General features: G+C 35.6%; 1 protein-coding gene across 2 annotated transcripts in view; it reads right to left on the reverse strand.

Moving 5' to 3' along the window:
* Positions 1-4,772: 4,772 nt before the first annotated feature.
* Positions 4,773-14,527, reverse strand: part of LOC124359572 (GATA-binding factor A-like) — an 86,082-nt gene continuing 76,327 nt past the window's right edge. The window contains exons 4-6 of one of the 2 annotated variants that reach the window (XM_046812442.1): positions 11,735-11,907; positions 10,081-10,333; positions 4,773-7,832 (exon numbers count right to left, since the gene is read on the reverse strand). In XM_046812442.1, coding sequence (XP_046668398.1) covers positions 7,543-7,832; positions 10,081-10,333; positions 11,735-11,907 — 716 coding nt within the window. In that variant the 3' untranslated portion in view covers positions 4,773-7,542. Of the gene's footprint in view, positions 7,833-10,080; positions 10,334-11,722; positions 11,908-14,527 lie in introns of both variants that reach the window. The other variant, XM_046812441.1, reaches the window with a different exon arrangement.

Here is a 14,527-nt window from a genome sequence, read left to right on the forward strand (position 1 = left end):
GCTGGTCTCCCATATAGTTTTCCTTCCCAGACGAGTGGCAGCTGCTTCTTCTGGTGGCTTGTCACCTCGAGCAAGTCTTTGCAGAGTCGGTCTTGGGACAGAAAATTTCTGAGAAGCCTTTTCAATCCCATTTCTTTGTTCCTAATCGCATTTATTGCCATGACCATATCATCGGTATTCCAATTTTTTCTTTTAGGTTTAGGTGCCTTTGCTTAAACTCTTTCGTGGCATCTGAAACAATAAAAGTAGGAACACAAGTTGTAGTGCATGTAATAAGAGCCCCTTAAAGATGGGGCTCATATAACAGGCACAGAAGGGGCTCATATTACCGACATCGCCATATTGAATTTCCTTCATCCATAATCTATCTTTGTTACTGTCTGAATTATTTATCACCCACAATAAATCAAAGCTTAAAACCTACTCTATATTAGATTACTTAGCCTATTAAAGTTACTGCAATCGAATAGTAATCATAATTAATGGCTAAAAAAGTACCTTTTTAAAGTTTCTTAGTTGAAGAAAATACGAACACCTGTTGCAACCACCAACTATCATCAATAACTGAACCAGAGTGCTCTAGCGGCCTAAACAGGAACTTAATACAGTGTTTCCATCGATCCCCACTAGATTGCGTGCGCTGTATGACCAGATATATTGGGGGCTCATAATACCTACAGGGCTCATATTACCACCTTTAACCTCTACATACCTTCATAATACGCCCAAGAGGATCACGATGGAACGACTATCAATTATCTCAGCAATGTTTAGAATGTGATAGAAAAAGAATAAGTGAATATAGTGTACTGTTTTTCAACGGGAAATTGCGTGCGAAGCCGCGGGCAACTTTTGCAAAAAATTATTGAAATGCGCAGCAAAGCGCGCCGGGCCCGCTAGTGAATTATAAACAACTACAATAAGTTTGTATCGATTATTTCTTGTCTTGGGCACGTTAGACACGTTACTAGTAGTTCACATTAATTGAAATGGATAGTTTATCGTTTTATTAACACTGATAATAATTTAAACAGCCATTTAGTTAATATCTGATATATATCATATTTATAGTTTAAATTACGTTAACAAAATTACGAAGACAAAATATTTTACTACCGTTAATAGTGGCTCTTGGCCTATAAACCAAAAAGTAAACGAAACTAATGTACCTTCAAAGACAGACTAACTTACATGATAGCGACCGTATACCGCTAACCATATGTTGTAAATATCTCTCAAACAGCAATTCTATGAAGACCGGATAAAGAAATTGTGTAGTTTCATTCAAACTTCCAATTGCTATTTATCGCTATATCCCACTGCAACAAAGTGTAAATTTAATTCATATTGTGACCCAGGAACGACGTGAGATAATATATTTCGTTACTAGCAGTTACCAGCGACTTCGAACACAACATATTCTAAAAAAATATTCTTAAACCCTATTAGTTTTATTCCCCTTTAAAATAAACAAAAACACAAATTCTATAAGGTTTTTGAGAGGTATATGATTACAATTCATTTTAAAACTATTTCCCCGCGCTTTTGCAAGCAATTTCGTAGGCTTTCGTATGAGCACTTCTGGCTCAAGTGAATCATATATACAACGCCCATTTTGAGAATTCCTTGTTTCTACGATCAAGGAAATATATCTCCAAGTGTATACTTAGGGCCATTGTAATTTATTCCAGGCTTTATATATGTTGTGCCTTACTTGATGTTTCGTTTACTCGATCAAGGAGATATATATAGATACACAGGTTTGAGAAGCCTGTTTAAATCAAAAGTCAACTAAGATTAACAGTCTTTAAATCTCTAAAATTTCTAGAAAAAGTTATATAGTAAATTATTTGTCTTTGATATCTGCAGTAGCCTACAGTTCACACCATCACCAAGCACTGCATACTCAATTTGTCTTGTGCTCAACAGTGGTTCCAAAAAAGGATGAAATAAGACGTGTTGTTATTCTATACTTTCAATAAAAAATATGTATAAATTAAAATAGTGTTTAAATTAATTACCCATATGATTGTGCTACCATAAAACAATGTTTACACAGAACAGTTGACTAAAGTTAACAGTATACTATTATATGAAAGTCTTGTTTTCTTTGCCTGATTTTTTCTATGCACGTTTACGATACTTTAATCGTTGTTCTGTTAGTCGGGATGAAAACGTATCCAATAAAGCTAAGACCATCATAATCATTACAGCCATTCTTAAGTTAGAAATGGTGTAAGTAACCCAACTTTGTTTTATGTACAAAGATTTTATTTAATTCTATCTGTAACTGTCTTCTAAGTCTACAGAAATTTATTTAGCAGATGTAGATTATAGTTCTGGAAAAATCCCTCCAAGTAGCAGAGTGAGTACGACAATGCCTTGTCAAACCCTCGTCAAAAGCAACCCGTAAGACGGACAGTGAGTCCCAGGCCGGGACCGTGGACCTACTGTCCATTCCTTAAGAAGTAGGTAAGAAATGGTCCAGACAGTTTTACGACATGGACCTACAGTCCGTTTACCTTTTGACCCTTTAATCAATAGAGTTCTTACTTGGACCAAGAGAAACTATGTACACAGTTTTTAGTCTCTAGGATTATTTTATAAAGAGTCATCGTACAATGACACGAATTGAAGAAGGCATCTTCGTTTTATTAATAAATTAGCAAATACGTTTTCGGTAATGTAACTTATTGACAACGGCACAGTAGGCAGGGTCGTGGCGGTGGGGCTAGACAGAGCAAGGCCTCCTCACATGACAATGATCACGTCAATAATCGCAATGTCTGTTTATTCATAATTTAGCCAGCCGTTGGGCAGCTTCTAGCTGTCGGCTATAATGACCCCAGTGTTGTGCCAACAATGGGACACCACATTACCCATTCACACCGACAACAACCCACCACTCTCGATATACCACTTTTGGTGGGCACTTTTCACTCGTTTTGTTTGATTACACGGTAGTCTTGGCAAAGTGAGGGGGGGGGGGTGAAGTAAAGGTGACGATTAATAATTACGGGCAGCTGACAACACTGAACACACACTTCAAGTGATACATCATCGATATTTACTAAGTGTTCAATGTTTTTATTTTAAATAAACGTTAAAACTGTTTGAATACGTACAAATATATGAATCAAATCCACCTTTATTTTATTCTATTAAGGTGGTACAATGGGGTTTCGAATAGAATGTAATTTTATTTTTTTTAATAATATGTAGACCTCAGCTCATTAAGATGCTATTTCTGAAGATAGAAACAGTAGAAATCATTTTTATCATCATAAGACGTGTTGTAAACATGTTGAGCAAAATTTAGGGTTATCTCACTATTAGGCTGAAATAAAAACTGTTTAAGATACAGAAATTTGTTGCAATATGTACATGAGAAATAACTGGAAAAAGTTACGTTTTTTCTTTATATAAAACAAATTTCTAAAAAAGTATAAAAAACATGTACTCTACGTAAATTATATTTAATTAAAAAAAGTATAATTTTATTATGTCATAAATGAATAAAAATCTTGTTTCTGTCTGACGCTGTAATCCGCGTGCACAGTAAATTTGCTTGTATTTTCGCCTAATTAAAAAAGTGCATAAATTTCCTACCTAAAATTCCTGTAATTACTCGTAGAGTGATAAAAAATCGTCGCACCTTTTAGGGAAAAATTCTGCCTCAGTCTTTAGGGAAAATATCTGAAAGGCTACGAATTTAAAATAAAACCTATTTTTATAACCGAAATTGATTGTCACTTATAAACTGTATCGTGTAATCATTATGCAAACTGTGAATATGTTACAGTGACAATTTCACATACTCCCACTTCTTATTATCAACCACAGCATTGTTTGCTCTTTATTTAGAATATTATTGTATGATACGTCTTAAATGTTAGAATATTGAGTAGATAAACGGGGAAGTAAATTAAATTTTTAAATAATTGTCTTACATACATGATATAAAAAAAAAATAGATGGACTTTACTTTTTCGTTTAAAACATATGGTTTCTTTACAGGTCTCTTGCACAAATCTACAAGATATAGCAGGACGTTTCAATGTGGAGAAACATAAGTGCATGAGTTAAAGTTATTACAGTGGGATAAACTGCTGGTTTTGGTATCTTTTATCGTTTTTACATGTTTGTGAATCAGTCATAGATGCAGTAAATAGGTAAAACGGCAATGAGAAACTAATGTTATTTCCAATGTTTTTATCTTTTCAAATCTTCCAGTTTCAATTCTTTTTGTGGAACCCAATAAGGTTCTTTAGAAGTTAGGTCTTGAGGAGTAACTTTTAAGCCCGGGATTTGTTGCAATCCTTTGTTAAGTACACATCTGGTGGTACAGTCTGCGTATGTTGTAGGTTTACTAAATTGCTGACCGAATTCAGGCATATCACACTATCTTCCCACCAGCCTTGAGTACACATACTGTCCAGTACCTCGGCTCAACGATTAACAATAGTTGTACAATATAATCTCATTGGTAAGTAGATGTACCGCACAGACATTAAACCTCAACATTTTGCCCATTAGAGAATTACTAACCCACTTTACTATCTAATTTTTCGATCAACTCTATGATACGGAAAGACTTTGTAAAACGCATAACCCGTTTCAACTTTACTTACAGATATCATTGTTTTTAAAAATTTCAACTACATTTTTTAAAACTCAATTATACCATTTTTAGTGACGATTATTATACATATTTTCGTCAATTAATGTTTAGGTTTAAGAAAAATATGGTTTGATTGAACAAAAACAAGTTCTAATGTAGTATAGGTAAATTTATTGGCTAATAATAAATATACACATCAATTTAGTATACAAAGACACAACTACAAGCTCTAAATTAACTGTACAATGACTGAAATAGTTCGTAAACATGTTTATTTTTATGTACACTTGCTTGTCTCATATGCTTACATATGAGTAGACTAAATACGCAACAAATATTTTCATTCTCGCAATTATTTACGCAATTTTTCACATTGATATCATAATAACATTTATGATGCATAAGACACTTTTACACAATATAGTGAACACTTATATTTGTTCAAGTATGTTTACAAGTGTTCTTTGTCTACTGTATAGATTTTATTTGCGTTTTTAATGTAGCAACTGAAATATTCAGTGACTGAACGCCTTCAAAACAAGGCAGCAACATCAATACAATTGTGTATAGCTAATGGTGTCTTATACGTGAAGGAGGTTTCAAAATGCTTGAAACATATCCGAGATGCTATCAACCCGTCTGCTTTTCATGCAATTTACTGCATCTCCAATTTTCTCTGCAAATAAAATAACTTCAAGACATCAAGATTTAATTTGATGCAAAGTCTAATTATAATTTACAATAGCTAAGTATAATTTAATTTTCTAAAATAGTACCACTAAATTACACAAGGTTACACAGTGCTTTATTGATTACATTTGATCGCTATTAACGTATAGTTCTTATAAAGATGACTGATTTATTAATATTTTGATTTTTAAATATACCATCTTAAATTTAAATATAAATATTACTTTACAAACCGATCTGAATAATAAATAAGTGCTAATTCACCTTTTTATGTAGAAAGTAATTTATTTATTGTAAACAGTACCATTTTGCAGACATTATATTACATTATTCTAGTTCTGTGTTTACTGTCATGGGACATTTTATAATGGTAAAAATAAATAATAATACTGCAATCATAACACAAACTACAAAAAACATTTAATTGGCGAAAATGTTGTGTTTTATGTCACAAATTCTGCTTCTCCTACTGATTAATCTTTAAATAAAAAAATTATAATTAAAAAAATGTTTTTTGAACAAATCTTGCTTTAAAATGTTCCAGTTTCATTACACTAAGATTTTGGTGGTTTAAACCAACAAGAACTTGCCAAGGACAACTGATTTAATATCTTTGAAATAAAAATGAGAGAGGACAAGATAAGAATGCATTATGATAAACATTATTGCAAACATTTTCTTTCTCCTTGTTTGTACCAATCATAGACGCGTAAAAAATGTTTTTAAATGTAAAATTGTGAACGATATGGATAATACCGAAGTAATAATTCTCTTAGATTCGACAAAAACTACGAAACACAACCCAACGTAGGAAGTCAAGTTGGTCAATAAGAATTTCTTTCCAAAAGGATTCCTAACTAGGTCATAGGTCATTTCTTTGTGACCAGTGACAGATGGGACTGACGGTTACATGATCTGAAAGGCAGTTTACAGTGTAACATACAAGCAGCTGTAAATATAAGCACTGTGCTGTCTGAGCGTGACTAACTTTAGAGATCGACAAATAAATAGACAATGTATGTGTACGGTATGTACAACCGTGATAATGTACAGACGTAGCCTAGATATACGATAACAACTATGTACAACAAAGTATAACGACTGTCGCTGTTGTTGCCGTTGTTGTCACGGTCTGTCACCATAACACAACAATGTTGTCACGTTGTTAGCTAACAGTGACTGTGAGTATGCGAGGTATCCATTATTCATAAAATGTTGTTCATTTCAGACTGTACATTGAACATTAAGTTCCAATGTCTAAATTTGTATTAAACCAAAATAATTGTATGAATATGGAATTAACATTTTTCACGTCTTTTAATGATAATTTCAATCTCTTAAAACTGCACTGAGTAAAAAAAATGATTAAACCAGAGAATTTTTTTCAAGCTTGGATTTTACATTGGATCTAATTGCAAATATGAATAATTAGAAATAAACTTTTCAAATGATGTTTATGATATATGAAATTGTTTCCTGTTAAAAATAAAAGCAAATCACATGAAGACTACGAAGTAGTAGTGCTGCGTTTGAATCTAGAATAATTCAAATAATCATCAGTACTTATAATTTTGTTCTTGACTTTGTTCCTAGTTATTGGGAAATAACCAGATTGTTGTCTGGTAACAATACATTGAAATCAAGCTATAAACATAACCCAATGGCATCACTATTTTAGTAATTGATAATTTATTTTTGCAATTCATTAAGCAATAAAACATGTCTCTAAATAAATATAGTTCAAGGTTGTTACGTAAAAAATGCATTAATGATTAAATTCTTTATCAATTTCTTGTTTAGAAAAATTGATTTCTGCTTTTGAATATGTAAAGGGAATCGGATGTATGGATAAGAGAGGTAATCTTAAATTTAACATTTTCACATTTTAACACATTCAGTTGTATTCAATTTTACTACTGCACACACAAAAGTGTCTGTAAACAAATTATATTAGTTTTTCGTCTACATTGTTTATTACGTTATATTATATTGTTTTCGTCTACTGTACGGTCTATAATTAAAGTCGCCGCACCAAACCAAAATGTGCAAAAACTACTAAGTCCAATCCGACTCAGATTACAAAATATCGATTTTCGTCAAAACATTACTTAACAAATTCTAATACTTAGACTTCCGGAAAGTCATGTCACACGTGTCCGGATCGGCGGCCAGCAGCACAGACACCTGTGGACCGGTAATGGGGTGGTTCTTGTCCTAGAGTTCCAGCTAATCTAGCTTGTAGCCATCAGCTTGTGGACGGGGGTGGAGTGGTGGTGATGGTGGTGGTGCGGGTGGTGGTGGTGATGGTAGTGGTCAGACGAGGTGGTGGCCCCTGGGAAGCCGAAGCCCAGCTGGTGATGCTGCTGAGAGAACGCTGTCGAGTAGAAAGGATCCTGTGTGTGAGACGTATCCGTGTAGGAAGGCTCCGACTTCACCGCAGACAGAAGACTCGTGTGTCCCAGGTACGGTCGCTCCTCGCGGTCACCTGAGCTCGCAGTGCCTGTGCTCGAGCTCTTCAAGTCTGCAACCAAACACCTTTTTTCACTAAGGACAAGAATATGAAGGTATACCCCGCAATGCGTTTAGTCCTAAAAGAACAATTTGTGCTGCTTCTGAAATGAGAGGATGTTCAGGATGAGTAAGGTTGAGGTTAGGTTCCCTCATGGGAGGAGACGTACTGTCGAGATTCCATGAGGAAGTATAATGGACACTCTCAGTTATGTCGCCTTGGGAGGACGGGGAGCTAGTGCTGTTCCAACCTCTTCCAGTCACAGCAAGTAGGGGGGCGGCAAACTGCCTATATGTTTGACTTACAAAAGCCTTTAACATCAAGGAAGCCCCACCCATCTAACAGTCATATCAGTAAATTAGACATTTCCGCTACAATATTTCGACATTCGCCGCTTCTGGACTTCCATTGAATCGCTCTAATCTTAGCGATACATCGGTTTTGCTGCATACAGTGTAGCTGTTTTGCAGCCAGAATGGGACCCACCTGAGGAACCTAAAGACCGTAGATGAATATAGAAAGAATATAATTTATTGTGGTACTCATCACAACACACCAGGAAATTCTTTTTTCCGCTTTAGTCTTAATCTAGGCCTACTCCTGACATAGTACTTCGGATAGTTGTATAGGACGGTAGTCTTAGTCTACTCCTGACATAGTACTTCGGATAGTTGTATAGGACGGTAGTCTTAGTCTACTCCTGACATAGTACTTCGGATAGTTGTATAGGACGGTAGTCTTAGTCTACTCCTGACATAGTACTTCGGATAGTTGTATAAGACGGTAGTCTTAGTCTAATAATAATAATAATAATAATTCTTTATTGCAGTAAAACAATTAACAAAATTGCATTGCAAGCGTCATTACAACATATTGATTTAAAAAGATCTATAAATTAAAAACCTATCTTATCATAAGCACAGTCAATTCCACATACTAATTAGTGAACCTAACAATATATTGTATTTTGCATGTTTTGGATATCAGAAAAGGATAAATAAAAAATAATAATAAAATGCTAATTTTCATCCCAGCGGCCCATCATAAACTCATCAACGGAGTAAAATGCTTTTTGACAACAAAAAGTGTCTTAATCGAGATTTGAATTGTTTGGGTTCATTAATTCGTTTGATATCTCCAGGGAGCTTATTGATTAACTTGACACCCATTTGAGATAGCAAGTGTTCGAACATAGCCGTTCTATGCTGTTCATTTCTGAAGTCGTTCCTGCCTCTGGTCTCGTACTGATGGACGTCCCTGCCCCGAACCAGTTCACATTTGAATCGGCAGTAGAGGGTGACGTTGAGAATATAGAGGCTGGGTAAGGTTAGAAATCCAAGCTCCCTGAAGGCAATTTTACACGACTCTCTGGGTTTTAATTTCTAAATTATTCGAACAGCTTTCTTTTGTGTTCTAAATACTCTGTCAAATTTGTATTTAGAACAGCTGCCCCATAGTCTCAAACCGTAGGTCAAATGTAGATGTACTATGCCAAAGCAGGCTGTTTTCAGTACATCAAACGAGCAGAATTTTGCTAGATTGTGTAAGACATAAATGCCTGAAGCAACCTTTCTTTGAGCAAACTCTGTCAATGTGATCGCTCTAGGTCAGTCCCCGGTCCAGGTACATCCCCAGAAACTTGATGGATTCGGCTTCATCTAAGATAGCTTCATCCGCCATCACAATTGGTCTGTATTCGTCTTCTTGTCGACGGAGACAAAATGTTATTACGTTAGTTTTGGCATAGTTAGTTTTTAGATTTATCTTTGAAAAGTGCTCGATGCATGCGTTTAGTTCAATAAAGGCTTTGATCTCAAGATCTTGTTTCGTACTTGATCTGATGCAGACGTCATATCGACCGCGTATTGAATCACTTCTCCATTTTGAATTGATGAATTCAATCTGTTGACGTAAATGAGAAAAAGTATGGGCCCCAAAATTGAACCCTGGGGAACACCGTACTGCATTTTTACTTTGCCTGGCAGGGTGTTCGCGATCTGCACACACTGCTCTCTGCCACTGAGGTATGACGAAAGCCATTTATGCGGCTGACCTCGGACACCACATGTCCATAACTGATGCAACAGTGTCCCATGATGCACACAGTCTACTCCTGACATTGTACTTCAGATAGTTGTATAGGACGGTACTCGGTAGTCTTAGTCTACTCCTGACATAGTACTTCGGATAGTTGTATAGGACGGTAGTCTTAGTCTACTCCTGACATAGTACTCCGGATAGTTGTATAGGACGGACTCACCACTCGTGGACCCAGCGGTACCGGAAGTGGATGTGGACGGTATTGTCTCACTGCCCGAACCCGACTTCTTGGGTTTCCGTTTCCGTGTCTGGATGCCGTCTTTGCGCATGGCCAAGGGCCTGTTGACGCCGTGCAGCTTGAAGTAGAGGCCACACGCGTTGCAGACGGGCTCGCCCTCGTTGTTACGCCGCCAGAGTGTGGTAGTCTGAGTGCCACAGTTGGTACAGCACAGCCCTAGTCGTCGACTGGCCGTCTGAAACATTCCTGGGGTTAGATATGCAATATACCCTTAAATACGTGAAGTTCTCTTGTCTAATGGATCTAGAATATGTGATAAGAAATTAACGACATAAATACAAACGTAAGTTGGTTATGTAGCGTTACCAACCCTAAACTAAATTCCTCACCCATCCTCGTAAAATAATAGCTCTTTATTAATTCCTAGTGTATTTGCTAAGATGTCTTCATTGATTGTCTTTTGCGCTAAAATACATTTAAGAAAAGCATCCCACAGACTAATACACTCTCTACAGTTCTGTTTGACACATTTCCTTTTTTGTTCCCTCATTTTCTAGTTCCACTCAAGAACATTTTGACGAGTAGGACTAGACACTCACCACTATTACCCAGCTGCTCTGGGTCAACTGGGAGCGTGACATAGAACATTTTGTGTTGATATAATTTTATTATATACTCTATTAACATTTCATAAGTATACTGTATTTGTACTATTTTTTATATCATTGTGAATATTAATATACTGTAAGAAATTTTATTGAATTAACACATCCTCTCAGGCTCAACCAGAAAGAAGATAGATTTCACATGTGGCCATCATCTCTAATGTCAGACTAAAGAGGCATTGTTAGTTAGATGTTTAATTTTTACAACACATGCTGGATAATAGTTTTTAGTGTTGGCGTATTAATATAATACAATTGTAAAATTTTCAAATATTTTGAATAATCTTGCAAACTTACAAGAAAAATTATTATAAGCATGTAAATTTCTTTGTAAAAACTTGATTTAGTGACAATTAATCTAACACAATATTTAACACGTATCCATTTATAAAAGTTCTATTGGATGCTTCTATAACTTTAAAACTACCTTGAAACCTTAAGAGTTATTGGAAAATAAGTCAGAATAAAAGTTGATTTAAATTGCTTCACAATTTAAGAAAAATTTCAATTTTGATTTATGATACGAAATACTCGAGATAAACAGTTTGCCAAAACGCGAATGACCTCCATCTTTAAATGTTTTATTGCTTAAAAGACTGGCTAACAAACTCGACCTAGCTATTTTAAATAGCGTCTCTGAACCACGTTTAGTCACAATATATTAAATACAAAGTTTATATATATATATATACTTTTTTTTGTATATATATTTTTTTTATTACGGTAGTTTTGAGTACTGAAACTTGATCGGATATAATGTAAACAATTTCCCGGAAATTTCGTCATGGGGCAATAGGCAGACTTCTATGGACTCCACCTTAAAGTACTAAGAACTCGTTACTGAAAATCCGGAACACAGCCTGTCCATTAGGTCTCCTTTAGTGTCTACCGTTCTCTGGACAGAGTATAAAGAACTTAACTATATAACTTAAAGATAAAACAGCATAAATTATACAAACCCCAAGACTGACCAGTCGCTTGGCCGGCTTGACCAGAGGCCGGTTCATGCCGTTCATCTTGTGGTAGAGGCCGCACGCGTTGCACAGGTAGTGGCCAGTGCCGTCGCGACGCCATAGAGGGGTGGATATGGCGCCGCAGTTCACACACTCTCGCCCTTCGCCTAGTTGAAACTGCATGGCGTCTTCTGTAATAGGCTTAAGCAGTTAGTATCGGATAGATATACCATATATATATCTTGTACTACCCTTGTGTTGGTAGTCGGTCGCTCTTGTATCTAACCATAGTAGATCATTAACTTAACAGTTTTTGTAGGTTTGGAGTGTCATGCCAATAAAACATCAGAATGTAAAACCCCAGTGTGATCCCAAGTGATGATTTTACTGTCAAGTATGTAAACTGTCAGAGTAAGTAGAAAGTATTGGTTTACTGCCAAGAATGTAAACTGTCAGTGTAAGTAGAAAGTGATGATTTTACTGTCAAGTATGTAAACTGTCAGAGTAAGTAGAAAGTATTGGTTTACTGCCAAGAATGTAAACTGTCAGTGTAGTAAAAAGTGATGGGTTATTGCCAAGTATGTAAATTGTAAGTGTAAGTAGAAAGTGATGGATTTACTGTCAAGTATGTAAATTGCTGCCAAGAATGTAAATTGTCAGTGTAGTAAAAAGTAATGGTTTGTTGCCAAGTAGCCTATGTAAATTGTCAGAGTAAGTAGAAAGTGATGGTTTGCTGTCAAGTATGTAAATTGTCAGAGTAAGTAGAAAGTGATGGTCTGCTGTCAAGTATGTAAATTGTCAGAGTAAGTAGAAAGTGATGGTTTGGTGTCAAGTATGTAAATTGTTAGTGTAGTGGAAAGTGATGGTCTGCTGTCAAGTATGTAAATTGTTAGTGTAGTGGAAAGTGATGGTCTGCTGTCAAGTATGTAAATTGTTAGTGTAGTGGAAAGTGATGGTCTGCTGTCAAGTATGTAAATTGTTAGTGTAGTGGAAAGTGATGGTCTGCTGTCAAGTATGTAAATTGTTAGTGTAGTGGAAAGTGATGGTCTGCTGTCAAGTATGTAAATTGTTAGTGTAGTGGAAAGTGATGGTCTGCTGTCAAGTATGTAAATTGTTAGTGTAGTGGAAAGTGATGGTCTGCTGTCAAGTATGTAAATTGTTAGTGTAGTGGAAAGTGATGGTCTGCTGTCAAGTATGTAAATTGTTAGTGTAGTGGAAAGTGATGGTTTGGTGTCAAGTATGTAAATTGTTAGTGTAGTGGAAAGTGATGGTCTGCTGTCAAGTATGTAAATTGTTAGTGTAGTGGAAAGTGATGGTCTGCTGTCAAGTATGTAAATTGTCAGTGTAAGTAGAAAGTGATGGTCTGCTGCCAAGTATGTAAATTGTCAGTGTAAGTAGAAAGTGATGGTCTGCTGCCAAGTATGTAAATTGTCAGTGTAAGTAGAAAGTGATGGTTTGCTGCCAAGTATGTAAATTGTCAGAGTAAGTAGAAAGTGATGGTTTGCTGTCAAGCATTTAAATTGTCAGTGTAAGTAGAAAGTGATGGTTTGGTGTCAAGTATGTAAATTGTTAGTGTAGTGGAAAGTGATGGTCTGCTGTCAAGTATGTAAATTGTTAGTGTAGTGGAAAGTGATGGTTTGCTGTCAAGTATGTAAATTGTTAGTGTAGTGGAAAGTGATGGTCTGCTGTCAAGTATGTAAATTGTCAGTGTAGTAGAAAGTGATGGTTTGCTGTCAAGTATGTAAATTGTCAGTGTAAGTAGAAAGTGATAGTTAGCTGCCAAGTACGTAAATTGTCAGTGTAAGTAGAAAGTGATGGTAAGCTGCCAAGTATGTAAATTGTCAGTGTAGTGGAAAGTGATGGTTGGCTGCCAAGTATGTAAACTGTCAGTGTAGTAGAAAGTGATGGTTTGCTGTCAAGTATGTAAATTGTCAGTGTAGTGGAAAGTGATGGTTGGCTGCCAAGTATGTAAACTGTCAGTGTAGTAGAAAGTGATGGTTTGCTGTCAAGTATGTAAATTGTTAGTGTAGTGGAAAGTGATGGTTGGCTGCCAAGTATGTAAACTGTCAGTGTAGTAGAAAGTGATGGTTTGCTGTCAAGTATGTAAATTGTTAGTGTAGTGGAAAGTGATGGTCTGCTGTCAAGTATATAAATTGTCAGTGTAAGAAGAAAGTGATGTTTGCTGCCAAGTATGTAAATTGTCAGTGTAAGTAGAAAGTGTCGGTTTGCTGTCAAGTATGTAAATTGTTAGTGTAGTGGAAAGTGATGGTTTGCTGTCAAGTATGTAAATTGTTAGTGTAGTGGAAAGTGATGGTTTGCTGTCAAGTATGTAAATTGTTAGTGTAGTGGAAAGTGATGGTCTGCTGTCAAGTTTGTTATTATCTGTGCAGTGCCACGTAAGCTTATTGAAACCTCAGTGTATTGTGTACACTATCTCCTATATTATATAAGGCGTCTATATATCATAACAGTAAGCACAATGAACGTAATAATAGATATTGATATTGATAGTTGCTAATACAAAGAATCCAACTAAAATAATTTTACACGTGACTGCTAATGCATAACTAAGCATAGATAACCGGACTTATTCATTGTTGATAACCAAATACTTAGTCTATTATACTTATCTATAAATTGTAGGACTACAACTGAAACTGGATACTTGTAGCATACGTATGTTTAAGTAATAGTTTAGTAGACAATTGTTTATTTGATTTGGGTAACAACCATGTTTTTGGTAGAATCGATATAAGAATTTTCCTTATAGAAGAAATCGGCCTCCAAACGCGGTATTTTTAATTCGGGGTT

Source organism: Homalodisca vitripennis, chromosome 4 (genome assembly GCF_021130785.1).
Source record: "Homalodisca vitripennis isolate AUS2020 chromosome 4, UT_GWSS_2.1, whole genome shotgun sequence".
Classification (NCBI taxonomy): domain Eukaryota; kingdom Metazoa; phylum Arthropoda; class Insecta; order Hemiptera; family Cicadellidae; genus Homalodisca; species Homalodisca vitripennis.